Genomic DNA, 27,531 nt, shown 5'->3' on the forward strand with positions numbered 1-27,531 from the left:
ATCTAAAGGGCTGTCACATGGAAGATGGAGCAGTCTTGTTCTCTCCTGCTCCAGAGTGTACGACTAGAACCAATCTATTCAAATTACAAGAAAGAAGATTCCAACTAAACAATCAGAACTTTCTGACAGCAAGAGCTGTTCAACAGTGGAACAAACTTGCTCAGAAGGTGGTTGGCACCCCTTCCTTTGAGGTTTTTAAGCAGACGTTGAATGGTCATCTGTTATGGATGCTTTGGTCAAGATTCCTGCATTACAGGGGGTCGGACTAGATGGCCCTGAGGGTCACTTCCAACTCTACAATTTTATGATTCTATGAACCTGCATATGTTATTTTTTCCCAGTACATCTGGCAACACATGCAATATAATTCTGCAAAAAAGGGGGGAATTGGCTAACTTGGTCTGCAGCTGTCATCTATACTTTTCCCATTGCTGATCACCCAACTGCATGGCATGGCTCCTGCAGGGCAGGATGCAAACACAGAGCCAAATGAAGTCCAGCATAATGGGTTGATTACTATTATGTGTATTTCCTGCAAGCCAGGTAGAAAATCAAGAGGAGCAAAATTTAAAGCATTGGTACAAATTGGGGGCATAAAAGGTTTCTGTGATTTATTGTTTGAGTCTCTGAATGTTGTTTCTGTAATGCATCTGGATAATTTTCTTAAACCCCCCCCCCCCAATTAAAAACCAAGTGGAGAAAATCAAGACTGGACTCTTGCTCTTTCTTCCTCCGAGCAGGTTTTAGAGCTGGACCAAAAGGGGGGTGTACAATCTATTGCAAAATACATCTTTTTGCATCATGGATCCTAGTGAGAAAACATTTCCCCCTAAGGGAAAACCTGCCTTTATGAAAGTTGTCTGTAGGTATTACACTTTATTTTACTGTTGCTGTATGTAAATTGATGTATTTATAGGAGTAGGTTTATAGGGTTCCACCTACTCTGCACACTTATATCTGGCGTGCAGGTGGAACATCTTGAAACTGCTTCTTTTTAAGGAATCAAACTTGAGCATATGGAAGTAGAAGCAGGGGAGGAGATTACGAGGTGAGTTGAGCAGATTTTCAACCAAGTTTACAAAGATGGGGCTCCTGGACTTTTTTCTTCCTCCTATTGTTATTATTCTTTGACTCCTTCCCAATAACACTTTAAATTGTCCACAATATTTCCCCTTCTTTTGTTCCATAGCTCTTACCAGAGGGTGGGGGAGGCGGGAGTCAATATCTAAAAGGCCTAGTTCTTGAAAGCAAAATTATGCAAGTGACTTAAACTTGCATAATTCATTCTATTCACAGAACTTCAGTTTATTTGGGATAAAGTTTGTAAAGCTCCTCATATCTGGTATTTGGATATGCATAGTTCTTTTTCTTCTTAGGGAGCAATTCAGCTTCTCAGGCATTACCCAAAAAAATGTTCCATACAAAACTTTATTGAATATATCTCAATTTTGTAAACAAGAGGTGAACAAAGCAAAATCCCAATAGCAACTGCTGCAATATAAAAACCAAGCCACCTGCCTTTGTCTCAAAAAGCCTCTTCACGAAGACTGTACTTCTATACCTAGGCCACAAGCTGTTTATCAATCAAGTAAATGCTTCTAGCTTAACAGTTGCCTCAAAATGTATCTGCTTTGAGGAAGCAGTGCTGGGAAAGAACCCTTGAGAGGGGAAATGCTCACATTTCAACTGGCATGGGAAGACAAACCCAGGTTGCTCAATACAGTGGAAGGGGAAATATAGTGTTCTGAAAATGCAAATTGAACTGTCAGCATAGCCCAGTTTGCTGCACTGTGCCATGTCCCAGACAGTTAAAAATCTGCAAGTGTGAACAAATATGGTGCTCCTTTAACTGGGCCAAATGCATGTGAGTACAGTATTGAGCGTGGACCCATTCTTTGCTCTTAATAAAGGATTTTGAAACATACCATCCATGATCCAGGAACATAACATCCATGATCCAGAGAAGCTGGGTTAGGGTAAGGCAGGCACCCCCAAACTTTGGCCCTCCAGGTGTTTTGGACTACAATTCCCATAATCCCTGCCCACTGGTCCTGTTAGCTAGGGATCATGGGAGTTGTAGGCCAAAACATCTGAAGGGTCGCAGTTTGGGGATCCCTGTGGTAAGGGCTTCCTTCTCTCTGAAGCCACCATTGCCTACCATGCCAGCACAGGCTTTGCTCTAAATGAACACCACATATGCTTGCCTGATCAGTCCTCTGAATATTTTCCTCTCTTCTTCTTCTCTTTATGCTCTTTGCCCTTTGTTTTGGTGCTCTCTAATTCAAGACTAAATAGTTTAGTTTTAAGTTTGCTTGCTCCTGCGGTTGATTGTCTTTGGTTCTGTGTCCCCAGTCGAGATAAGCTTCTGCATCTCATTCCCTGCCCCGTCATAGACTGCATGAGACACTCCTGATTCTGGGTTACCATTTCCTCCCGACTCCAGACCAGAATATTAAAACCTGCCGGAAAAAAAGGTCACAGTTTTAGGAATTCTGCTTTGGAAAGCAAAATAAAAAGTACATTCCAAGCGCCAGCAAAAATAAAGGAATCGTTCACATGATGCTGACACAAACGCTTTGCTCATGTACTATGCAAAAGAATGAAACTTTACTATCCTCTTTCTCCCCATCTCTCTTCCCACTTTCTTTTTCCCGTCAAACCCATATTGCCTGTAACAGTAATGTCTCACTATGAATGTGACTGACCTGTATGAAGAAATATCTGACTTGAAAACAGAGACTCTGTATGTACTATTGTTACCCAAGTACAGATTTTAAATGATGATGATGATGATGATGATGATAATAATAATACATCCAAGAGCTCAGACTTTGTCTGCCTGACCTGCTTACTTCCCAACTACTAAGGTTTAATGGAGCTACTGGCTTTTGATGTTAGATCTACAAAGTCTCATTTATTTATTTTTTAAACAGAATTTATTAACATTTTCATAATATAACATAAACCCAACCCCACACCTACAAATACAAAAACAACTACAAATACACATAAAGTCAGGATTCTTCTTCTTAATTGTAACCTTACAAAAAAAAAATTTCTAGTTCTGAATCTTGACGCTTGACTTCCCCCGCCTTTTCACCTTCGGTTTTAATTCAATATACTATTTCCTTAACAACTTTTCTCTGTAAAAAACTTAACTTTACTTAAAAAAAAAGAAAACATACTTATCTCCATCTTTGCATTATACCTTAAATCGTAACCAAATATTCTTATAGCTAAACTTATTTCTTCTGTCCTTTATCATGCTGCTTTTAACTTAAAATTCAATATCTCCTTACTTATTTAAAATAAACTCATCATTAACAGACTTCACACTCCGACTTCGGATACCATGGCAGACCATTTAGATTATACATTTAGTTCTTCAACCCACTCCTCCTCTGTCCATTGTCTTTTCCTGTCTTTCTCCAGCGCCAAATCTCCCATTGTCTTCCTCCAAGTGTCCACAGATCCAGGCTGCATCCACAGCAAACCCCGCATCAAGCCTCAAGGCGTTCCTCATCTGCATTCTGGGCTCCTCCGTTTCTTTTGCTTCTTCTTCTTGTAAAAATTCTAATTCCATGTCCCTCGCCCCCGAGCTGCCACCTCGGGGTCTGGATATTGTAAGTTTTCCCATTTCCAGTTGCTTTCCCCGGTTTTGCCCAGCCATCTCAGACCATCTTTCAAACGCCTCTCCCAGCTCTTTGCCAAGGCATGATTCCATTGTATAGAACTTTTGAAAAGCCTCCTCTGTGGAAAGTAGATCTTTTTTATGAATAATTCCACTCAAGACTTGTAGTTTCCGATCAAGCAGTTCCATCTGTAAAATAGTGAGCTTTTCCTCATCCTTTAAATATGAGTTCGATGCCAGTGTGAGCGCGAAGTCCAGCATTTTGAGAGAGAGGGTGAGTGTCAGATTTCAGTTCCTGTCTCTTCCTTCCTTTGTTTCAAATTTTTCCTACGACACTCCGAGTCGCCACCATTTCTCCGAGGTAGGAGTATAAAGATCCAAACTTCAAACGGAGATATTTTTCCCCCAGTTAACCCCCGAAGGGAGGTCTCAACAGACTCAGTTTTCAAATTCCAAATACTTTCTAATGATTGTTGTGGCAGCAGTCACTTAAAGAGTTAATTTCTTTCACCAGCCGAAGGGAGGGAGGCGGGCTGCCTTTCTTCTTTCCCCCAGAGCATTCCAGGAATACAAAGAGTCAATCAATTACTCACAGCCTCCGGGTTCTTATCAGCTCCTTAATGACAGGTAGAACTTAGACGCTCATCACAGGCTTTGCCGCCGCAATTTCATCCCGGTTGGGGCTTCTCCCCTATAGCCCGGCTCCGTAGTCCCTTCACCCCCACTCCCCCTTTATAGGGGGTGCGGGGGAAGGGTTCGGAGCCACAACGGGCACAGCCGGGGAGCCCAGGGCACGGGACGCTCTTCCCGCACCCCAACCGGAGCCCTGCTATGCGGCTGCAGGGCTCCTGACCCCCGGGATGAACTGGGTGCTTCGCAGCCGAAGCGACCCACGACCACCCATAATGGCGTCGCAAGCGGAAGTCTACAAAGTCTCATTACAGGAACAGAATCCAAAGTAGTAGCTAATAATCAGGTATATCAATAATTCATCTTGCCCAACACTTAACAGTACCTTTAAGATAGACAGCTATGCCTGAGTATTTTTTTATTTCATATATTCATACACCTCTTAACACTTTATAAATCTCTTTAACACTTAAGAAAGTTTCTTAGTAGTTTATAAAATACTGTGTGTGTGTGTGCGTGCACGCACGCATGTGCCCCTGCAATTATGTGTAGTATATATATGGGGGGGGGGGAGAGAGAGAGAGAGAGCAGACAAGGAAACTGAGAAACAACATTAAAATACAGTACAATAAAATCCCCCAAAACAAACACATAGTGGCAAATTATAAAATCATCTTAAGAGTCAATGATCCCTTCCCCCTTCCTTGACTCACAATATACCGGTAGTGCATTCATCTCACTGACACACACACATCACATCCGAATTCTGTCTTACATATGGATTTTGTTGGGACTGATTTGTAAATCCAGGGACTGCTGCTCATTCAGTATCACTCATTCCATTCCATTCTCACACATCCACCAGCTCACACACACAATCCACACACTGACTCCCACAATATTTCCCACTCAGTCACTACCAGAAGAAAAGCTATAGCCTGACTGAATTGTAGAAAACAACAAAACTAACTGCAACCCAACTCTCTAACCTTTCCAACCTACAGGTTACCGATCAAAACAACAAGATCAACAATATTGTCAATCTCTCACAGCAAACACTCAGCCCAGCTGAGGAATCGGTCCTTTCACGTGGACTATCATTCTGCCTTGCCAAATCCCCACACATGATTCAGTTCTGGGGGGAATTGGAAGCATTTTTCCACCATCTACACCTGAAGGAGTACTTTCAACACACACAAGAACAAGACAAAGAAGAACAAACAGCATCTTCACAACACAACATCTCTCAACCTACTGTGGAACAGCTACCACCCTCCCAACCCACAAATGAACAGAACATTGACCACCAACGGCCATCTAAAAAATGTTACACAAAACGGGACTCCACATGGACCCCTCCAGATGGACGCAATACCACACTAGATCTGTACATCAATTGCTTCCAGTGTGGTGTAGTGGTTAAGAGCAGTGGGCTCGTAATCTGGTGAACCGGGTTTGATTCCCCGCTCCTCCACATGCAGCTGCTGGGCTAGTCACAGTTCTCTCTCTCTTTTTTTTTAATTTACTTTATTACATCACGGTTCTCTAAAGTCACACCTTGGGCTAGTCACACTTCTCTAAAGTCTCTCAGCCTCACTCACCTCACAGAGTGTTTGTTGTGGGGGAGGAAAGGGAAAGGAGATTGTTAGCCACTTTGAGACTCCTTAGGGTAGCGATAAAGTGGGATATCAAATCCAAACTCTTCTTCTTCAGAATCCAAACTGATGTGACCAGAAAACACTATCGCTTACAACAAAATCTAAACCATGCTTAAAGGAAAGCCATAGACAATCTCAGGAACAACCCAGACATTATAATTAAAGAGGCAGACAAGGGTGGAGCTGTCGTCATCATGAACAAAACTGGTTACATCCAGGAGGCTCACCGACAACTCTCCAACAGGGCCTTTTACAAACTTCTCTTGTACCTGTGATACATTGATGATACGTTTATTATCTGGACACGTGGTCAGCAGACCCTGGACACCTTCCACCAGACATTCAATGAGTTTCGCCCCACCATTAACCTAACAATGAACCAATCTACACAAGAAATAAATTTTCTGGACACTACTATAAAAATACAGGATGGGCGTATAGACACCACCTTATACCATAAACCAACTGACTGACAAACATATCTACATGCTTCCAGCTACCATACCAAACAATCCATTGTAGTCTATATAGCCAGGTTCTACGTTACAGCCACATCTGTTCCAACTCTACAGACAGGTATTCTCACCTAAGAGATCTACAGCAAACCTTTTTGGAACTAAAATATCCGCCTGATGAAGTTAAACAATGGATCAACAAAGCCAGACTGATACCCAGAGAGAACTTGCTGCAAGACAGACCCAAAAAAGAAAATAACAGACTACCAGTAGTAATCACATACAGCTCCCAAGTTAAAACAGTTCAACGCATCATCAGAGATTTACAACCTCTCCTAGACAATGACAGTTCTCTTTCCCAAGCTCTGGGAGGAAGACCTTTCCATTGCCTACAGACAGCCACCCAATCTTAAACAACTTCTCACCCACAATAATACAACCAGACTTAACACGGACACTGGCACCAGAGCCTGCAATAAACCCAGATGCCAACTTTGCTGCCACATAACACTCAGACAACACCATCACTGGACCCAACAACATCAAACAGACCACCTGAGGCCTATTTAATTGCTCATCTTCTAACATTGTATATGCCATCAAATGCCAGCAGTGCCCTTCAGCTCTCTATATTGGACAAACAGGCCAAACCCTACGCCAAAGGATAAATGGACATAAATCTGACATCAGGAATCACAAGACAGAGAAGCCAGTAGGAGAACATTTCAGTCTCCCAGGACATTCAATACAGGATATCAAAGCAGCTGTCTTATTACAAAAGAATTTCAGAAACAGGCTTGAAAGAGAAGTTGCTGAATTACAACTTATCACTAAACTGAAAACTATGGAGAGACCTGGTCTTAATAGAGATATTGGATTCTTGTCTCATAACATATGCTAATCATCTGCATACTATCCCTTGCTTTTTCCTGTAGGACTAATTGCAGTCGTTAACAGTCGTCAACAGGTTTACCATACCCATTGAGTCTATCACCTATCTCCTACTGCCCTCCTGAGAAAAACCCTATCCCATCCTCCCACTATATATAAGGGTCTGGTGACTTCTGTTTCAGTGTATCAGAAGAAGTGTGCATGCACACGAAAGCTTATACCAAGAACAAACTTAGTTGGTCTCTAAGGTGCTACTGGACATTTTTTTATATATATTTTGACTGCAACTCATTAATCACACAGATTTACTGCTCCTAACAGCAATCTGCCTGTCACTCAGGTTGCTGTCTCCCACCCAAGACTCCCCCCCCTCCTTTCTTCTTGCCAAGGAATCGTGATACGCCATCACCTGGTGTTTCTCCCCAGTCCCTTGCTCTCTTGCGTGCCTTTATTATGTTGCCAAATTATCTCCAAGCAAGGAAGGGGTCCACTTAAGATATGAAGCAGACAGTTGGAAACTAGCAAAAGTGTACAGGTTCAGTCCACAATCCTTGGTACAGTGTAACAGACAAAGGCACTGGTATACTGGTACTGCTAAAATGCTTATTTGTCCCAGATGCTAGGTAAATTTACTTAAAAGAATCAGTATAAATGCCAAGGTTAATTTATTCTGGACCTTCTGTCTTCTGCATTACTGCCTAAAAGGCCAATAGATGGCAGCAGTACTCTTCTTTCAATAGATTGTCCCGCCCTATCATTCAAAGTAGTCAAGGGTCAATAGCGAATTTTTCGTCTTGCGAAGCACCAACGGGGGAATAGCGGTTTGACGGGGGGGAAATCACGGAAATTTTTCGTCTTGTGAGGCAAGCCCATAGAAAAATTCGTCTTGCGAGACAGCCTTTTGCTAGCGAATGCCTTTCGTCTAGCGAGGCATTCGTCTAGCGAGGTACCACTGTATAAGACAATGCTTTTTGCTTTTAAAAAACAAAAAACAAAAATTGGATGTTGTCTTAAACAGGGATAGTGAATGCAGAGGGGGGACATGTGATTAATGGCAGCAGCAAGCAGGAGATTGGCAGCAGTGATTGGTGGCTGCGGCAAGGCCTGCTGGTGATTGGCTATGGCTGCGGCAATAGAGCAGGCGATTGGCGGCTGCGGCAAGTGGGTGGGTGGGATGTTGATGGCTGCGAGCAGGCAGACAATTGGTGGCTACGGCGAGGTGTGTGATCAGCAGTGACTATGGCAAGCGATTGGCAGTGGTGGGCAGGTGGGTGAGCGATTGGCAGAAGTGAGCTCCCCCACCCCCCCAAAAAGCTAGGGGTCGTCTTATACATGGTGGCATCTTATACATGGGGAAAATACGGTAGGTGTGACTGTGACAGCAAGAGATTGCATGTGGAAAGACACAAAACTGGCTCGTTCACATGCTAAGCAGAGATTGGTATCTTTAGCAGCAAGAGGATCCCACAGGAATGGGGTGATGAACTCTCCTCAACCTCATATTTTCTCTGTTTCTGGCTCGCTTCTGGTAACCGAGCCAAGAAAGTGGCTGGAAGGTAAGGCATGGGAAGGGTTCAGCACCACTCTCTCTTGTGCTTTTATTGTTAAAGCACCACCCATTCATCTGTGTATGTGAACATGTAAACAGTCTTAAAATACAACTTTTGTTGTTGGTCTCCTTGAAGTTGAGGAAAGGTAGGATAAATATGTCCCAAATGAACATCTAGAAAGTGTTATAGGTATAGCCACAAAATCCCACCCCATTGTCAGCATGCTGGAGAGTGCCTGATTGTTTCTATCTGGTAAGAACAGTGGTCCATTATCAAATGTCAAAACAAAATAAAATAAAAAATTCCTTCCATAGCACCTTAGATGTGTAAGATTAAACCAACCACTTACCCATTCCAGAAGCCAGTGTGTCTCCCATAGGGTTAAACTTATTGAGCTGCAAATGTAAACACAATAATGCATTGTAACCGTGTCAGTTGTTCACTTAACATCATCAATCAAATAAAAAACCAGAACATTCTGGACAGAGGAACAGAGAAATGCCCAGCACTGGATGTGGAAAGAGTTCTGCACAAATCAGCAGAGCTTCGAATAGCAGGTCTCTCCTCCATCCCCCACTTATGTTATCAGACCATCACGAGATGCGTATGGTGACAAGAAGCAAAGGAATAAAGATTTTTTAAAGCTTCCTGCAGAAAATTAACTGACGGATCTAACCAGGAGCCTCAGTGAGCGGCTCTCATGAAATCTGGCTTAGGAAGAGGCAGCTCTGGCAACAGGAGATAAAATGTTTCTTCCACCACAAGAATGGAAATGAACCTCTGCCTGAGAAACTGCATGGGGGCACAATTAAGATAGATTAAAAAAAATCAGGGCTGATTTCAATTCTGAACATCTGTTATGGAAATAAACAAGTCAGGTATACTTTCCCACAGCCCACACACCAAATGAATTGACATGAACTTTGTTTATTAAAGTTTGGAGACAGCTGTGCATCTCCTCATTTCTGGAGTTTAGGAAACCAAAGGCATGCCTCTGGAGGAAAGGGTGGAACTATTACAGTAGTCTGCCCAGGCATTCAGTGGAAAGGCTGGAATTTGCAACAGTGCAAATGGCTCGTTCAGCAGCTCTTTTAAGAAAAAAAAGCTAAGAAAACATAAAAAAGAAAAGGAAATACAAATGTCTCTGCTACAGTTCACAAACACATTCATCAGTGGCAATGACAAAAAAACTGATTCTGATGACCTTGACCCTGTAGAGAGTGGAAGGTGCCTCTTCTTCCCTGAGTCTCCACACAATGCGGAGAACTCTGACACTTCTTGCTGGTCAAGAGATACACATCAAATGCATAGACACACAATCATAGAATAGTAGAGGTGGAAGGGACCACCAGGGTCATCTATTCCAAGCCCCTGCAATGCAGGAATCTTTTGCCCAACGTAGGGCTTGAACCCACCACCCTGAGATTAAGAGTCTTCACCGACTGACCATACCTACGTCATCCCACATATACATAAAACTCAGGGGTGACCTTACACTATGCTTTGGATGATTCAGTAGCCGCAAGAAGCTGCCACATGGGGTCAGAAGTGAGACATAGAGGAAGGTCAGAGTAATGGAAACCACAGGTGCTGGCTACCAAGACAAGCTAAAATGTGTGAAGCCCTGGCCACATCCAGTACAACAGAGCAGTCCAAAGGATTTCTCTCCATTAGGCACTAGTGGTTCTACCAAAAAGTGGTAACACAGGGCCTCCCTACCTAAGTAAACTCCTGCTGTGAATATGAGTCCTTAAAAAATAGCTGTGGGCGCTATTCCTAAAGAGAAGCCCTGTATTGGAGGCAAACATTTGTCACAAGCAAACCCATCAATCAGTTGCACCATATAAGAAAAGAAATTATTATTTCCCTAGCCCTCCCACTTTTGGGGGGTGGGGGCACAGTAGCTCTTTGGACATGCTATCTACACTTACCGAGATAATTCCAGATGCGTTTGGATCATGCAGCTGGCACACCATCTCCCCACTGTTTCCATCAAATATGTCAATGGTTCTCAGCTCGCCCACTGTGTAGCTTGGGAACTTAGGGTCTGGGTAACGACCCACCACAATGAGGTCATAGCGAGGATGCCATGTCGCCTAAAATAAAGAGGTGGTTAAGCAAGGTCAGTGCTAAACTGATACATGTTACAGAGGACTAGGATGATGACGACAACAGTCTTATCAAGTGCTGGCGTTCTGTGGCTCATTCAGATTCAGCTTGTACTCCTCGCATGGGAGCAAACAAACTGCAGGCCTTTCAAGGCATCGTAATGTAGCAAAAGAATTTCAATAGGCTCTTACTAACCCTACCACTTGGAACTTGTATACAAATCTAGAGAGACATTCTTAATACAACTAGGTGCCACTGCCCTAGGATTCCTTCTGCCCAAGCCTGCCACCAATAATTGTCTGCTGTCACTGTAGATTCCATTGGAACACTTATTTATACAGATCCATAACCAGAAGCAGAATGAACCACTCTCCTCAATATCCTATACTTGAATCTATACATATAGAAAGAGCCTGTCCATAAGGCTCCCGGCAATTTTCCATACAGGAGTTGTAGGATGTTTTTCTTCTTTGCTCTCTGCATCAAGTGGGCCATGCTCCCAGGTCAACACTCCTATTTCTTCACCTTGATAGGTGTAAGGTGCTGGAACTGCCGATGGGGATGTGAAATCAAATGCTGGGGTTTGGACCAATCAGAAGAGGAATAGACCCGGATTTCGTTGTACTGGTCAGTACTCAGTAGCTTAGCCCCATCTGTTGGGCTGAAATAAGCTGGAGAGGAGGGGGAGAAAAACAGGAATATGTGTAAATGTATTGTGGCCAATAACAAAGTAAATTATCAATGAAATATTATATTTATAGATATTGAAGCTATGATTACCATCTCACTATGCTTATTATTATTATTAGTCCTGTAGAAGAATTATAATAAATGTGTAATTGTTGAGAGGTGGTCTCTTCTAAAACAGACAAGAGCAACATTTGAATATGCCCTAAACATCACCAGTTACAGACATAACTGAAATGTAACAACCAATCTTATCTGAGAACAAAATGCTGAATTTCCACCAAAATCAACCAAACTATCTGCATAAATTCTTAAGTACCACTGATTTCAGTAGGTTATTGATGTCTCTAAATTCAGTTTCCTTGGACTTAATTAAATAAATTCACACTGACTTCACTTTTAGCTTTACCACACACTTTTTAAAAATAAGACTGAAAATGTGAAATGATAATTGCAGAATTTGGGGAGGCAGGGACTGGTTTAGAATTCAGTGATTCTGAAGTAACATTTAATATAAATCTTGAATATTGCACTTGGATATCTGAAATACATAGTGTGGCCTGAACATCTCAAGTTTATTTGGCATCTGTTTTCAGATGCCAAAATACTGATTGCAAGTAAATGGCCTAATCAAAGACCTCCTGTGTTGAAGGACAGGGAAATCATTACTATTATTTGGAATTTGGCTGAAAGATGTGCATTTAAGAGATGGTAAACAATTCTTGTTACCCTTTATTTATGAACACAATTCAGACATTAAGAGTAAGATTTTATCCATGTTATACAAGTGTTGCATAATGGAAAATAATAAGCCACCACCTCCATTCTTCTCTTTTGTTGTTTTTTATCTTGTGGGGCTAACATTACTATTAAAACTTTGATTTAAATTTAGCAAGTCTATAGACACACTCAGTATAGACACACTTCCTCTTTTTGACAAGACATGTGAAACTATGACATGAATAGGACTAGTGTTTGTTTTTTCCACATATCTTCCCATTTCCTTCACAACTTATGCCAAGGTTTGAGGGCACCTTATAATGTGGTTGTATCTCATTTTATCTAAACAACCTTGTGAGGTAGCAGGACTGGCATTGACCTTTACATGGCCAACAGTTGGTACAGTGAATACAAGGTAGAAAGATAAAGGCATGTGGCACTGACCTGAAACACGCACAAGCCAAGAATGGTTAGGTGGCAGAGTATAAGCCAGGAGCCACTTTGCTATCTTACCTGCATTAACCGGTTTATCATGTGGAAGTACATGAAGACAACTTGACTTGTCCTTAATGTTTCTCAGATCCCAGATCTTTACTGTCTGATCCACAGAGGCTGTAGCTAAGAGCCAATCACAGTGAGAATTGAATTCCACGTGAGTCACTTTCTTTTTGTGCAGTTTCAGGTTCCATACCTGCAGTGGATATAACAAAAGCCAAAACGCATTACAACTACAGAGCAAGAGATTTAGAAATCAAAGATACTTTTCTAGGAGATGGTAAAACATCTTTTTTTTAAAAAAAAAGGATATGGAAAGCAGGAGAATATATGCTTGTATTCTAAATCAGCCTAATAAAGACAACTCCAAAACATTACAGGAGATCAAAGATTAAACTAAATAAGGAACTTCCAGGTTCTCTTCCTGCGGAATATGATCTCTCCAGTAAAGGGAACCTGTGGCTCTCCAGATGTTGTTAATATTACAACTCCCATATTCCTTGATCATTGGCCTTGCAGGTTGGGGCTGATAGAATATATATCATGGATGATTTTGGACTCCTAAGTCAGGGCAACATTAGGTAGATGTTAAAAATTTCAAAAACCTAAGTATGTATGTCTGATCAAAGCAGACTGTAAGGCAAAGAGGAGGGACACACAAACCTTTTCGCCCTCAGTACTGAGCAGAACTACATTGCCCACATTATCACCTGTCGCCACAGTCCGGCAAGTTGCAGATACATCAACACTGCAGTACCAGAAACTAAAAAAGAAAGAAGTACAAATTCAGAATTTTCACCCCCTACATGTATAACTAAGGTGGTTCTCTGTTCTTAGCAGAATGCAAAAACAGTTTATATATAAATAATGGAATCACAGCTGAGCTGAAGTGAACCCTAGTGGCATTCTGATGTGGGATCAGTGTTGGATTATTTAGTAAGTAGTGTAACAAACCCAACAGGCATCACTTGGAAAGACCAAGCACACTCTTTAAAACATTCACAATATGTATCACATCAGTTCAAAGTATTTGAAATGAACACTAATTTTAAGTGTTGGGAAAGGGGTAGATAAGTTTGAAAGCCGTAAAACACAGGAACCCAAAGCTAGCCCAAGACACTTCACTGCCTGAAGTATAGGTCAAGATGGCTCACCACCACCACAAGCTGAGCAGACTGGCAGATGACTCTTATTTCAGCACTGGGGGTAAGACAGCACCTACCACACTTCAGAGCAGCAGGCTAGCTTAGGGGGCAGGAAATAGGGGCAGAAGGCAGACCTAGTGGCACACACTGCTATTAAAGGGAAATAGTTGAGGGGCACAGAAAGCAGAGCAAGGAGCTTCTACTACTGCCCTAAAACATCTGCCAACATGTTCTGCCCAATGGTAGGGTTCGCCTTGCAAGTGTGAGAGCCAAGTCACACTTTCTGTGGCAGATGAAATTGCTCCTTATCTTTCACATGTCTTCCAGTGAACCTCCAGAATGCTTGAAAAAGAAACCCAGATGTAAACAAGCATTAGAATTCTATACTTCCCTCTTTCTTTGAGCATATTGCATGCTACCTCCCAATACTAACTCCCAAGCATGAGGTGCAATTTATATCTTCATAAAGTTTTCCTTCCTGTATTACTTTGTTTTAATGGCAGCTGATAAATGTGCCTGCTAGATGAAAGCAGACATTATTGGCTCTGATGCACAGTCACAGTCGCTCAGTTCGGGACAATAGGCAGTGTAAAGATAAAACCCCAAAACCTGTCTTATTCACTCTTCTTTTAGCATATGTGACATGGTTAGAGTGCTGCAGTTTGTAGAATTCCTACTGAAAAAGTTGTTTGCCTTCTCTACATATCAGGTGTGCTATATAGGGTATGCTATGCACCCAAGGAAAGAGGGATTTCCAGGATTCTACTCAAAACACTACTCAAGTGCTCATGCCCACGGAAAAGCCAAACTACTTCCATTTGCTATTATGCACAACAGTAATCATATTCCAATGGCCACCCACATGATCAGAAACATATTGCCTCCAATAGGCCCAGGGAAACAGCCCAAGCAAATGCTAATAATCTGTCCTGGCACATTCAAAGGAAGGGTAAAGGAAATTTATGAGATGAACAATGACACTGCCCTTCTCACTCCTCACCAAACATCATGGAATTCATGGTCACAGACTGGGGTGCGGGAGATCACTTGCGCTGGTTGGCCCTCAAGGTGCTGTAGACTAAGGGTGCCATCCCCTGATGCCACATAAAGATTTGCCGACTCAAATGGGCTGAATTTCATGCCTCCAAGAGAGTCTCCTGGGCCTTTCTGGAACACAGATGGGAAGATGAGAGGAATATGCCTAAGTTACTGGGGAAGAATGGGAATAGGCAGTCAGCACAACCTGGCAGAGATGCACTGAGTTTAGGCTCCAGGTGAATTCACACCTACCTACATAATACTGAACACTGCACCTTGTACAGTACTAGCTCCGAATTAGTTAACTTCTCAGATGTTGCATGCAAATTCCTTTCAGAAGTTGCACTTCAAAAATGTTGAGAAGTTATACAATATCCTCTTCAAAAGCACCAAGCAATTAAAAAAAAAACAACCTAAGAGAGAAACACTAAGTCATCTGTGTGCTAGTAGACTGGTTTATCAAGCTCCTTCCTGCGGAACTATTTGTATTGACTTTCTACTCTTACATTCTTTAACACTTCCAGAGCAAACAAAGAACTTTTCAGACCTAGGATAATTCTGAGGACAACATATATAACATTATGTCTCAAGTCGTGACACACACCCTCTGTCTTTAAACAAGTATAGCATTAAATATCCCCAATTGTGTATAGAAAACACAAATAAGTTCAGCACCTTTATGATAAAGCCAGGCAACTTCCCACATATTAAAAAGTTCCCTTCAGCTACATTAAGGTTCCTCTTGTTCCGACTAAAGGATGTGAATGTGGCAACTACAATTTGATCTCCTTCCACACAACTGAAAAACCACTATTCCATCCTATTCAACCTCAGCACTGAAACTGTCCATTATCTATTTCTAGGAAGGTCTTCATTCACAACTTCTCTGCAGCTTGCAATCAGTGCATTGTTTATTTTACTTCTCAACACCCACTGGAGCTTCTGGAGATTCCATAGCATAGAGGAAAACTAATCTAATTCCACCAATCTTCGCTTTGCTGCATCAAAATGTGAAGACTTCACACAAAAACTTATGTTACATTTATTCCTTGACACAAGGACCTCCATCTGAGGAGGGGTATAAAAATATTACACAAGGATACCCAAGCATGTGTCTGTTTTGCTTCTGATATATGCTCCAGATAACTACTGTGAGAATCAGGTTCCTGGTGCCTGAATTGGGAGGAAAATAAAACACTCATGCAACCAAACCTACATTCAGGTCGACACAGATAAAGCTTTATTCGCACATTCTTCCCAAAGCTGGTGTTAATATCGATATCAGGACAAAGTAACATCAAATAAAGTGCTCAATGAAGTTTCAAGAGATCCTAAGATAGCTTAAGAACAAAAAAATGTGAAACTGGATGAAAGAAGAAGAAAAGAAATCCTAATGTATTTCAGTCTGTTGTCATTAAAGGCTTTCCTCAAGTGTCAAAATGAAAAGGAGCCTACAGAGATCTCTGTTAACAGCATCACTTATTCACAGCTGGCAACACAGTTGGATGCCACAAGATTCAACAGACTTGTTGTGGCATGAACGTTTGTGAAGAACCCACTTCATCAGATGAACCTCTTAATAACTTAAAGGTGCTACAAGGCTCTTTTTGTGTTTGCTCATAATCCTAAACACTAGTGCCCAGAATAAATGTAAATTATAATACTGAATGTGTGTGTTTCATTTGTAAATATAATTCAAAACAAGCTTAGGAACACAGTAAAATAATTTCCACTCCTTTGTCACGTGCACAGGGGAGTTCCCAAACCACCAATCTCCTACCACATTTCCAACACTAATTTGTTCTGTTATGGCTCTTTATCTATTCATTACAGTGTGTTTGTTATTGCTCAGGTATATGTCACATTGACAGACAGATCATGTACATTAAAGGCTGTAAATTCAATCTGATGCATATTTGGGAAATATATCTCTGCCAAATGAGAAAGAGCCCCTTAGGCAAAGAGATAGGCTCCTGCAAAATGATTCACTATGTTTTCCATAGTGATATCAAATTGTACACTGTTTTCCTCCACATTGTTTTTTTTACTTATGTAACCTGCCTTAAAGGCCAGTTTCGGGGGGGCTAAAAGATAAAGTACATGATTAAAGCAAATACTGTAGTAGCGATTCAAGAAGAGCAAATCATTCACATTCTGAGTGAATAACTCTGGTAAGACCAGGGTGAGGGGCGACCCATACCAAAATTATACCACTTCCTGTGGTTGTTTTTTTTTTGCCTTTTAATACTAGAAGCAGTGAGAGGTGGGAAAAACTTTTATCACATCTTACACCCAGTTGTCGGTACTGGTGAAGATTCGAATTGTATTTCCATTAAAATCCTGCAGGGCAGTAGTTCCAGCAACTGATGATGTGTACAGCTCACTAGGGTTAAAAGGGTTAAACTTCATTCCTGTGATGGCCCCTCCAGTTCTCATCTATAATGAATGGGATGAAGAAAAACAGAAAGCTACTCAGAGATGAGGAAGAAGGAAAGTCCCTCTTGTTATCTCATCTAACACCAGTACAAGGCAGCATTCATCTTTATGTGGCATTAGCCAAGCTGAACAAATATCCTCATAGAGAAGAAGTTTCCTCTGGCCAATACCATTTCTGTTAAATAGCTGCCATGTTGAAGAGCAGGCCTGGCACCATCTACATCTTGAGTGGTTTGGCTCAGCTTCTTCTCAGGGTTGCCACCATGAACTAAACTGTTGAAAGTCACCTACTCAACCTCTTTACAAGAACTGTGAACAGTTGCTAAAGGACTGAACCCAAGGGTACCAGAGGTGGGAGCAGGGAAAGGGATAAAGGATAAGACTGCAGACAAATAATGTCCCAATGGAGGGAGGGAGTACTATATATGAAGAGTTTCAGGAGCTCAATTTGGGGGCTGAATTATTACCTTCTTGTGAGGATTTCGGGGGATAAAATGCAACATGGAGGTGATGCCAGGAAAGCTGTTCTGGATGATAAACAACAGCTTGGGAACTCTGAAACTTCCATATTCATTGTTGCCATAATACTCCCTCTTAATTTTTGTTTGATAAAGGTGCAAAAGAAAGTCCAACATCATGTTTCTGCCCAGAGTATTAGTCTTATGCTTTTGTGAGCTTTTCTTTGAAATGTCTAAGACGATATTATAAAAAAAAACTTTGCTTGAATACAGATATACAAATCATAGCAGCTCAGTATCCTTGGAGAAGACTTGGAATTCTCAAGGAAGCTATTCTCTTCCTCTAGGTATGCTCAACCTCTAGAAAAGATGTTCACTCCACAGATAAAAACACAAGTGTATTTTGCCAAGGCATTATTAACAATTCAAAGCAAGGCTGATGAAAAATACAGTGGTGCCTCGCAAGACGAAATTAATTCGTTCCGCGAGTGTTGTTGTATAGCGGAAATTTCGTTTTGCGAAGCACAGTCGGAGGAAGCGCGGTTTTACGGAAAAAAATCGCAAAATGTTTTCATTCTGCGAGTCGCGACCATAGGAAAATTCGTCTTGCGAGTCACCCTTTCGTGAGCGAATGCCTTTCGTCTAGTGAGTTTTTCGTCTAGCGAGGCATTCGTCTCGCGAGGTACCACTGTAATATTTCATTTGCAGGGACCTCATTCCTTCAACTCAATGAAGTACTTTCACATCTAACAAAGCATGAAGCTGAAGTAAAGAGTTAAAACAAATAAAAAAACCTCTCCAAATACTTATGTATTTTCTATTTTAAGAGTAAAAATTATCTAACTCAAATATGTAGCCAGATCATTCCCTTGCATAGAAAGCTGGGAAATTACAACACAGATTTCTCCAGTGCAATAGAGTTCTAACTAGAAGCCTTCATCATTAATCTACACACCGCTCTAACACAGAGCTTGCATAGACACTGCATTTGATCTTCACAATGACTTACCCCTTTTATGAAGCAGCTTTTATTAAGCATTTCATAATCCCAAAGTATGATGTCGCCACCTTTGGAGCCCACAGCAACTGTGCTGGGGTGTGTTGGATGCCATTCCAAGCATGTAACCCTCCTGTCAAAGGGACTTGCTGTTCGGAACAGGCGGTACGAATAGAGGGAACGTACAAAGGGCACCTGGAGACACTGTTGCAAAGACAATGAGAGAGTGAGAGTGAGAGATAAGCCCTGCAATTTGCATATACTCAAGTCTGTGCTACACTTCCAACTATACTGCTAACAGGTTCAACTGTGGACCATACTACACTAGATGCATCCATATGTATCTTCCCTCTAATTTTCTTTTTTAACAGAAAACAACCTCTAGATCAGGTGCAGATCAGGAAGCTTTTGGCCAGATCTTCATCTCCCCACACCCTGCAGGCTAACTCTGATAGGTGGGTGAGAACACCCACCTGTCAATCAGCTAATGTCATAATGATGTCATAATGTTGTCAACATGCATTTCTGCATCTAGATGATGCAAGCTTCACCAGAGGTACAAGAGGAGGAGCTGTGGAACTCTTTACCTGCTCGTTTTTCTACTTTAAATTGTTCCCCTCCCCAGCTGGTTTTCTCCAGAAATGATAAGGAGAAAATGAATATGAGCAACACGACAATGAGCAATTATTGTCATGTCCATACAGGGGCAAGAGTGAAAAGAAATGGTATTATGTATTTCCAGAATTAAAGGCTTACATTTGATGTGGTGGAGCAAAGGAAAAGTTTGTAGATAGCCATGGTTTAGCGTTGCATCTCATCATAGCATTAATGCTATGAGCCTGAGCAAAGCACTACAGTCACACACTCCCCCTTCTCCTTTCCTTCTCCTGCATGGCTAAATCAGCAGAATTTATTTTAGCTTTTAAAGAATCCCAGCTTAGTTACAATTGGACCAAGGATGTTGTTTTTATAGAAACTCCAGTTAGCCTATCAAAACAGGCCAGCTTCATAATCCATGGTTTCAAGTTGACTTGTTATGAAACTTACTAGAGTTTTGTTTTAAACCAGGATTCCTGTTTCAAAAATAATGCTAAGCCAATATACTTTAAAAGTGGAACTATACTGTGCCAGTACCCCACTCCCAATTGCACAGGAGGAGGCGGGGGGGGGGAGAGTGAGCCTTTCTCAAGCTCATTCTAGCTAAACCATCATTTAACATTATGTGCAAATGCAACCAGAGTGTCATGCAGTCAGGTGGATTTTAAAAAAGGAAAAATCTACACACGGCTGTATTATGCATACTATGGAGGATGGAACATAAACATGGGTCAAACAGTCAATAATAACAGAACTGTAACTCTTTTCTCCTCCACACTACTATGCAGAGTATGCATTTAGATAGGAATAGAAACTGCAGGAGCCTCAAGTGTTCAGCCAGTTTGTAAGGAAAAACACATACCTTTCTGAGCTGTGTCCCAATAGCACCACCCAACATATTCTGATGTAGATAATGGACAATGTTCTTCTGTGTCTCTCGCTGATAGAAGAACACTCCTGTTTTTCTGATCATGGATCCATGGAAAGCTTCTCCTGCCAGACAACAGCAAAAGTTATATTACTACCTATTTACATGCTCACCTAGGACAGATTTCAGTGGGTTTTTTTTTAAAAAAAAACCAAACTGGAGCCAGGTGCAACGAAACAGAAAACATACTTTAAAACAAACTCTAGCCAGTTTTCAAAACAAGCCACTTTAAATCATGAGTTATAAGCCTGGCTTGTTAAATTAACCAGAGCCTATTTTAAACTGCAATCTCTGGTTTAATTGTAATAACAAGCCAGGATTCTGTGAAAGCAAAACAAAACACTGCTGAAGTCTCTTGCTGGGCAGGTTGAAGGAGGTAGGGAGTATATGAGCCCAAGTTTGGGTTGGACTCATTCCAGCTTCTTAAACATTTAATGATAAACTACGACATGCAAAGCACTCCACTGAGTTCAATGAGGCTTACTCTCAGATTAAGTATGAATAGCATTGCAGACTAGCTCTCACTACACTAGACTAGGAGCAGCAAACTATGGCAACCACTACACTAGATTAGGGGCAGCAAACATGGGCAACCACTGGTTAGGTGTGCATATAATATTGAGTGGTTCAAGTTTCTGAGCTACTCAAACTCTTCGGCTGGCTGGGTGTTAAGCAAAAAAACAAAATAGCAGGGGGCAATGTGAAGACTATGCAAGGAAATAACAATGGCTGCAACAGGCCTGGAAAAAACACAGAGGGTGTAGTTTGCCCCCTTTCTGAACTGAAATAGCTTAGCAGTCAGTATAGCTCTACCAGGTTAAAAATGAGCTAAAAAGTAAGGTAGCTGGAGATATCATTCTTAAAGCACAGTAGAAGAAAATAAATATTGGCCCAGTTTAGGATAAAAGCACGATATTCCAGATACTTCCAAAAGCATGAAAACATAAACCCCAGCCAAGCCCCCTGGAGTTCCTGCAGAAACAGAATATTCCAGGTTTGTTCTGTAGTCTACAGAATATGCACAGCGCTATTGGCAGCCTGTTCTCAACAAACAAACCTGCTGACTCTTCATGGAAAAGTCTAAAAACACTGTTGTCTAGGGAGAATTTTGCTGAGCAACTCAGCTTGGGATTTGTTTTTGAACGTTGGTTCTGTGTTTTGTGTTTAATTACCAGAGACATCTACAGCAACACAGAATCTGACTGCAGCATGTCTAATCACCCCCAAAGCAAAGGAATACGGCATCTTGCAATTTCTTAGGAGTCAGACGAGGACAGTCCTCATCATGAGGTAGAAGCAGATCAAATGAAACTCTTGAAACATGTATTTTTGCAAGGAAGGGTCCATAATAAAACAAAAGTGTTTCCTTAGTCAACCCAAAGGTGAGAATGTTAAGCAGGGCCGTCTTAGGGAGATCGGCCGCCGTGGCGCGGCGATCCCTCCGGCGCCCCCGGCATGCCGCCTCTCCGCCGCCTCCCTCCTGCGCTTGCCGCCCCTCGGGAGGGGGGGTGGGCGAGCGGGGGGGTGAGGGGCGTGGCGCTGGAGCGGCGCAGGGCTCTGCGCGCCCTTCCAGTGCTCCCGGGACGGGGGCAGGTTGGGGAGGGGAGCGCCCGGTATGCCGGCGGTCTTGCGGGGGCGCCCCTGGGGGGGTGGTGCCCTGGTGTGGCGCGCCACTAGCCCCTATGGATGAGACGGCCCTGATATTAAGGATGCAACCCCCATTCAAATAACAGCAAATCTCCCCACTGATTTTAACTGGCCTGGTAAATCTCTATGTCACAGCAGCATACCTGCTGTTTAAAATATAAATCTTCTCCATTCATCTGCAAAGCAGTGGGGCTGCTACTAAAAGAGGGCACAAGCAGAGGTGTTGAGCGCTCCCCCATCCCTGGCATGTACTTTTCTTATAGTCAGACTTACTTTAAACCAGAGATTTCCAAACTGTGCGCCGCGACAATGTAGTGTGTCAGCTGCAGTGTGCAGGTGTGTCACATGAACACTTCCTGCGCTCTTCCTGGGGCTGCAAAGGGGGTAGTTTAACCTCTGGTTTCCTAGTAAAACTGAATTACTGTGTCACAAAATGATGCATGTCTAAAAAGTGTGTCACCAACATGAAAAGTTTGGAAAGCTCTGCTTTAAACCGTGGAGCATGAGAGTGCCTGAAAAGGGTTTAAACATTCCACTCTCTACTGGTCCTTTCCACCACATGAATGGGGCAGACCCAGATTTCAAAAGATGCAGTCTCATTATTGCCACATACATTATTGGGTCTCTGTCATTCCTCAGCTGGGAGACTCCTCATCAGAGGACAACCTGTAGGCTACTCCCCAGCACTACGACAAGCCTGGGATCAGACTCAGGCGGAGGTGGGGCCATCCACACAAGTGAGTTCTGCCTCTGGGGTTGAGTGTGCACAAGTCCTGAGCCTGGAGGAGAGATGGCACCTCAAATGCTAGACAAGATCCACCTCATTAGAAGGGCCTGACTGCAGACAAGCACTCCATAGGGGCCAATGAGACTTCTGGATGAAGGCAGCTGATAGGAATACCTTTGTACCAGAACTGTGACAGATCTGGCTAACTGACTAGCCTAAGCCCGACCTCAGACCTGTCACCTGCCATGCCTTTGTTTGCCCATGGATTAAACTTGAAGATGACCTCAGACTATCCCAAGCTTGCCTCTCACTAGACGTCTTGTTTTAGGCCCTGATTACTTGGACCATAACCTTGGGTACCACTTCTGCTTGTGCTCCTGTCAGTATTGCCTTAACCCTAACCCTGTTCCCTAAAGAATCTAGTGAAAGCAGGACAGCCCAATTTTGAACATGCGTATGTGCAGTGCTTTTACACTTCTAGCCTTATCTGCACTATTGAGAGACTTCTAATGTCAAAAGACTTTTAACACACAGTTATATTTGGACCTGCTTATATCATGGAGATTATTTCTTTAAGAGGCTTTATTTTTTAACGTTTTCCGGGTTGTACAAAGCTTCATCATCTTTTTAAAGCCAGTGCAGTTTTTTGAACAATACTCATAAAATAACATTCAAACAAGAACCAAGTGGAGACTTAAAATATGTCCATAAAGGGAGATATGGAAAAGATAAAGTGCTTTGACCAGATAAATTGGAAAGGCAAAATATACTGGACTGCTGAATGTGATAATTAAGTCTCAAGGAAAGTTCACCAAATGTTCCTGTACTTGTCTTTGTGCTCACATCAATGCATTACTAGTTCAAATAAGGAAAGGGAGTGCAAACCATTCATTCATTGTTGTATGGAAAGGAACAGCTTCTCCTTCCAGCATTGAAGCACCATTCATTTCTCTGACCCTAGAGCATGCATGACTCAGGGCCCAGTGGTAAATTCCAAATAGCAGGAATGCAATTGTAAAACATGCATATATTTGAAATATAATGAAGTAAGAGCTGTTCGACAGTGGAATTTGCTGCCAAGGAGTGTGGTGGAGTCTCCTTCTTTGGAGGTCTTTAAGCAGAGGCTTGACAGCCATCTGTCAGGAATGCTTTGATGGTGTTTCCTGCTTGGCAGGGGGTTGGACTGGATGGCCCTTGTGGTCTCTTCCAACTCTTTGATTCTATGATTCTAAGTTTGCAGGACCAGATTAAATAATTACCAGAACATTAACTCAAAAGGTGTTAAAATTGAGCAGCCCCACATGAAGAATTTGATTTCTGCTTCATCAAGAATTTAATTTCTGCTTCACATTGCTGTACAAAGCAATCTTTTAAAACTCTCCTAATTTTACTATGGGGGGATTAAATTACCGGTACCTTTGTTAGTTAAGAGGCAAACCACCAAAACAAGCTGCATTTAGAGCTGATTTCATTATTACTGTTTTGGCCTAGAGAGAAGCAAAAGCCTTGCAGGAAAAATGACAGGGGAAAGAATTAAATATGAAGAGATCAAATTACATGTACCCATGGTCTGTTAGCAATAGCAACTATCAGAACAAACAATACCAACAGAATCAAATTGCATTAGCATTACATTGACACATATGAGAAATGTATGTTTGAAGACCTTACCCATTTTCTCCAGAAGCTTGGGGGCTTTTTTCACAAGTAATTTATTTGCATGTGGCTCATTTTCCAGCTCTCTGGTATCTCGCTTCCTTTTCCCAGTTGTTTTTGCCTCTTTTTCTGATGGACACTCATGAGACTTTTGTAGTTTCTTGTCCCTTGACTGCTTCCCAGGGGCCATTCTGGTAAATCGCTGAGAAAGACCAACATAGTGGGGGATACAGTTATAGAAGAACTCTTTAGATTCTTATGAAAAGTAGCATACATTTTTAAAGTAGCTTAAAATGGAAGTAAACAACAAATGTAACATGAGATTTCAAGCCACACCATTTCATAAATCCTCACCAATACTTTCTTATTACGTATTCTCTTTTTACATTTATATCCCAGTCTTCTTCCATCATGGAACTCCAGATAGCATGCAAAAGTTCTGAGGTCTCCTATCCAGGACCAAGACCACTTCACTTCAGGTTGAAGCCTCATGAGCCTTCAGGTATACTGTACCCTACAATGCCATCAATTTTGCCTCTTACATGGGATCAGCACAGCATTAACTTCTACTACAGACTGAAAATTGCATTTCTATACCTCTCAAAATCCCTGTCTCTAGAAAGACTAGCATTTTACTTGCACTACACAGGGAAATAATTTTATTAAACTAGACCTTTGTTTTAGAATTAGTGTTCCAAATCAGGACATTAACCCTTTTCACAACACATTCATGAGCTTTACTCCCAGGTAAGTGGATATGGGACTGCCCGCTTACAGAGCACTCCTGCAGAAGTCAGGGAGCAACAAATAATCCTAGGCTATCAATTTTGGGGGCCTTGGGCCCCTCCCTCACTGCTAACAAACCTTTTCCCAGCCCTTGACTTTCCTTTCTGCAGGATCCAACAACCCACTCAGTCAATTTCATTTCTTCCCAGAAACTAAGGATTGCTCGCTTAGTACTGTATATTCTTCCCCCTTCCCTTGGTCTTAAGAGGATAAGAGCAAGGAATGTGAGAAAACAAGGAATTGCCGTGAAATTGCCATAATTGAAGTTGTTCAATCTCTGAAGCATCAGATGTTAGTAATGGACTGGATGAGGGCAAACAGACTGAATCTTAATCCAGACAAGACAGAAATTCGAAACAGATTAAGTACTTCATTATGTAGCACACAGTTAAAACTAAGCCATCAACCTCAATAAAATAATATTCTTGTGTACAGTCTATAGATATTTTAACTTGAAGCAGTCGTAAGGTATTTATTCTACAGTTGCATTTCACAATTTATTATTATTATTAATTATTGTTATTATTATTATTATAATATTTGAATTATTAAATTTATTGCCTGCCCTTCATCAACAGCTCCCAGGGTGGGTTACAATTTAAAATTCAGTGTTAAAAACAGGTAAAACAAATAGTCACAGGAAAAGGTTGGTAACTTGAAACACACACACATACATCTAAGATGCCAAATGCTAGGGTAAATAAACAACAGCCCAGTAATGAGAAGCAGGCCGGTAGTGGTTGTAAGGAGGGGGAGATGAAAAATCAGAGCGGGGTGGGACTGTGTTAATATCATAAATTTTTCTCAGCAGGAATAAAACCTCATTTAATTCTGAATAAAACATACCAAAACTGACTTACTGTATATTTTATTCTGTAAAGGCAACATGCCTGGGGGGGTGAAATAATGTGAAATAGTGAAAGCACTTTGACAAACCTACTTCAAACTTCTTCTGGGGTTTTCCTGCTGCTCTGAGGGGCCTCTCCCAAATCCCAAGTGGGGAGGAGGTCAACATTCATTCCTCTGATTGCTTAGCAACAGTCCTTAAAAATGGTGCTGCCTGTGGAGTGCCAAAGCATTGAAGCTACCTCCATGTTTTGTGCCCTAACTTTCTTCAGAAATGTCCAAGTGATTTACTTTTTTATAAAAAATGAAAGCGAAAAACCGGTAGGGGGGTTTCTGCTGGTCTTGGGGCCCCCCAAATCCTACCCCTTTTAACCATGGTCCACCTGTATTAAAAAGGCACTGGAAGCAAATGTAGCCAATGGTTGCTAGACAAATTATGCCACTTTCTGCTCTTTCCAAACACATAATAGTTCCCTAATGGCCATACGGTATTTAATGACAAAGCAATTTATTTTACTACATGTTTATTATCAAAATTAATAAGTACAAGGAGTTGTGACTTAGCTAATGTGTGGCACTGTGCATTTGAATATGAGACCCTCAGAACAAAATCCCTGTTTAACACCTTGTGTTGTCAGTGTCCATAATAATAATAATGATGATGATGATGATGATGCTTTGGAGCACCGTTCAGTGGCTAAAAAGCTCCCCTTTCAAGCTGACTGGGCAGTTCTAGGAAGCTGGAGCCAAGGACTGCCTGCAGAAAAAAAGTAACAACGGGTCTTCGACCCCCCCCCCACAACCCTGAAATACTACACCACTTATCTTAACACATAAAATATTTTCACCAGTCACGAGCAATAGCCAAGTGCAATGATCAGAAATCCCCGAAGGAAAGAATTCAAGAAACCACCGTAGGAGCAAATACTACAGAGGGGCTCCTCCTCCTCTCACTCTTCCTCAAATACAGCACGTGAAACAACTTTTCAGTTTTATGTAAGTTGAATATTTTAGCATACCAGAGGCGGGCGAAATAGTACAAGGCTGCCTAAATAGAACCGCCCGTCCTCCCTGCCGTGTAAAAAAAAAAAAAAAGCCCACCACCTTTCAAGCGTGAGGTGACTTTGAAATAAGGTTGGGGGCAGCAAGGCGGAGCCTGAAGCAAAGAGGAGGTCCTTGGCGTCAGATAGGGAGAAGCAGGGCATGCAAGCGAAGGGGAGAGAGCTGTGTATCTTCCGAGGGGAAAAGCGCCTTCCGTGCGCGGGAGCCTCCGCCACAAGTTGCAAGGGGTGCAAAGGGGAAGCGGTAGCCAAGGGCGCCCCCTCACCTGAACTCCCTTGACCGCACGCTCCTTGCTAACGAGGCAGCCGCTTGGCCAGGCCGCCCCGGCTAGGGAGTGGACGGACAAAACGCGCGGGAAGGAGGAGCCGCCTCCTCGCCCGTT

General features: G+C 42.1%; 1 protein-coding gene across 2 annotated transcripts; it reads right to left on the reverse strand.

Moving 5' to 3' along the window:
• Positions 1-1,872: 1,872 nt before the first annotated feature.
• DDB2 (damage specific DNA binding protein 2) lies at positions 1,873-27,531 on the reverse strand. Of its 2 annotated transcripts, none has more exons than XM_033148537.1 (12): positions 27,415-27,531; positions 24,471-24,657; positions 20,360-20,490; positions 18,913-19,104; positions 17,300-17,445; positions 13,490-13,589; positions 12,845-13,022; positions 11,450-11,595; positions 10,747-10,911; positions 9,165-9,210; positions 2,127-2,459; positions 1,873-1,982 (listed from the first exon to the last, which is right to left on the reverse strand). In XM_033148537.1, exons 2-11 carry the CDS (start codon positions 24,643-24,645, stop codon positions 2,209-2,211), a joined length of 1,530 nt encoding a protein of 509 aa, XP_033004428.1. In that variant the 5' UTR covers positions 24,646-24,657; positions 27,415-27,531; the 3' UTR covers positions 1,873-1,982; positions 2,127-2,208. The 2 variants fall into 2 exon arrangements, with proteins under 2 accessions (XP_033004428.1, XP_033004418.1); XM_033148527.1 differs by lacking the exon at positions 17,300-17,445 and adding an exon at positions 14,972-15,138 and having other exon boundaries at positions 27,415-27,530.

This window comes from Lacerta agilis, chromosome 1, assembly GCF_009819535.1.
Source record: "Lacerta agilis isolate rLacAgi1 chromosome 1, rLacAgi1.pri, whole genome shotgun sequence".
Taxonomy (NCBI): Eukaryota; Metazoa; Chordata; class Lepidosauria; order Squamata; family Lacertidae; genus Lacerta; species Lacerta agilis.

Coding starts and splice junctions, on each gene's coding strand:
- DDB2 (XM_033148527.1), bottom strand. CDS start 24,645: ATGGCCCCTGGGAAGCAGTCAAGGGACAAGAAACTACAAAAGTCTCAT. Junction 15,139..18,912: donor AAAGCTGCTTCATAAAAGGG/GTAAGTCATTGT, acceptor TCTGTGTTCCAG/AAAGGCCCAGGAGACTCTCT. Junction 2,460..9,164: donor CACACTGGCTTCTGGAATGG/GTAAGTGGTTGG, acceptor TTTTTCCGGCAG/GTTTTAATATTCTGGTCTGG.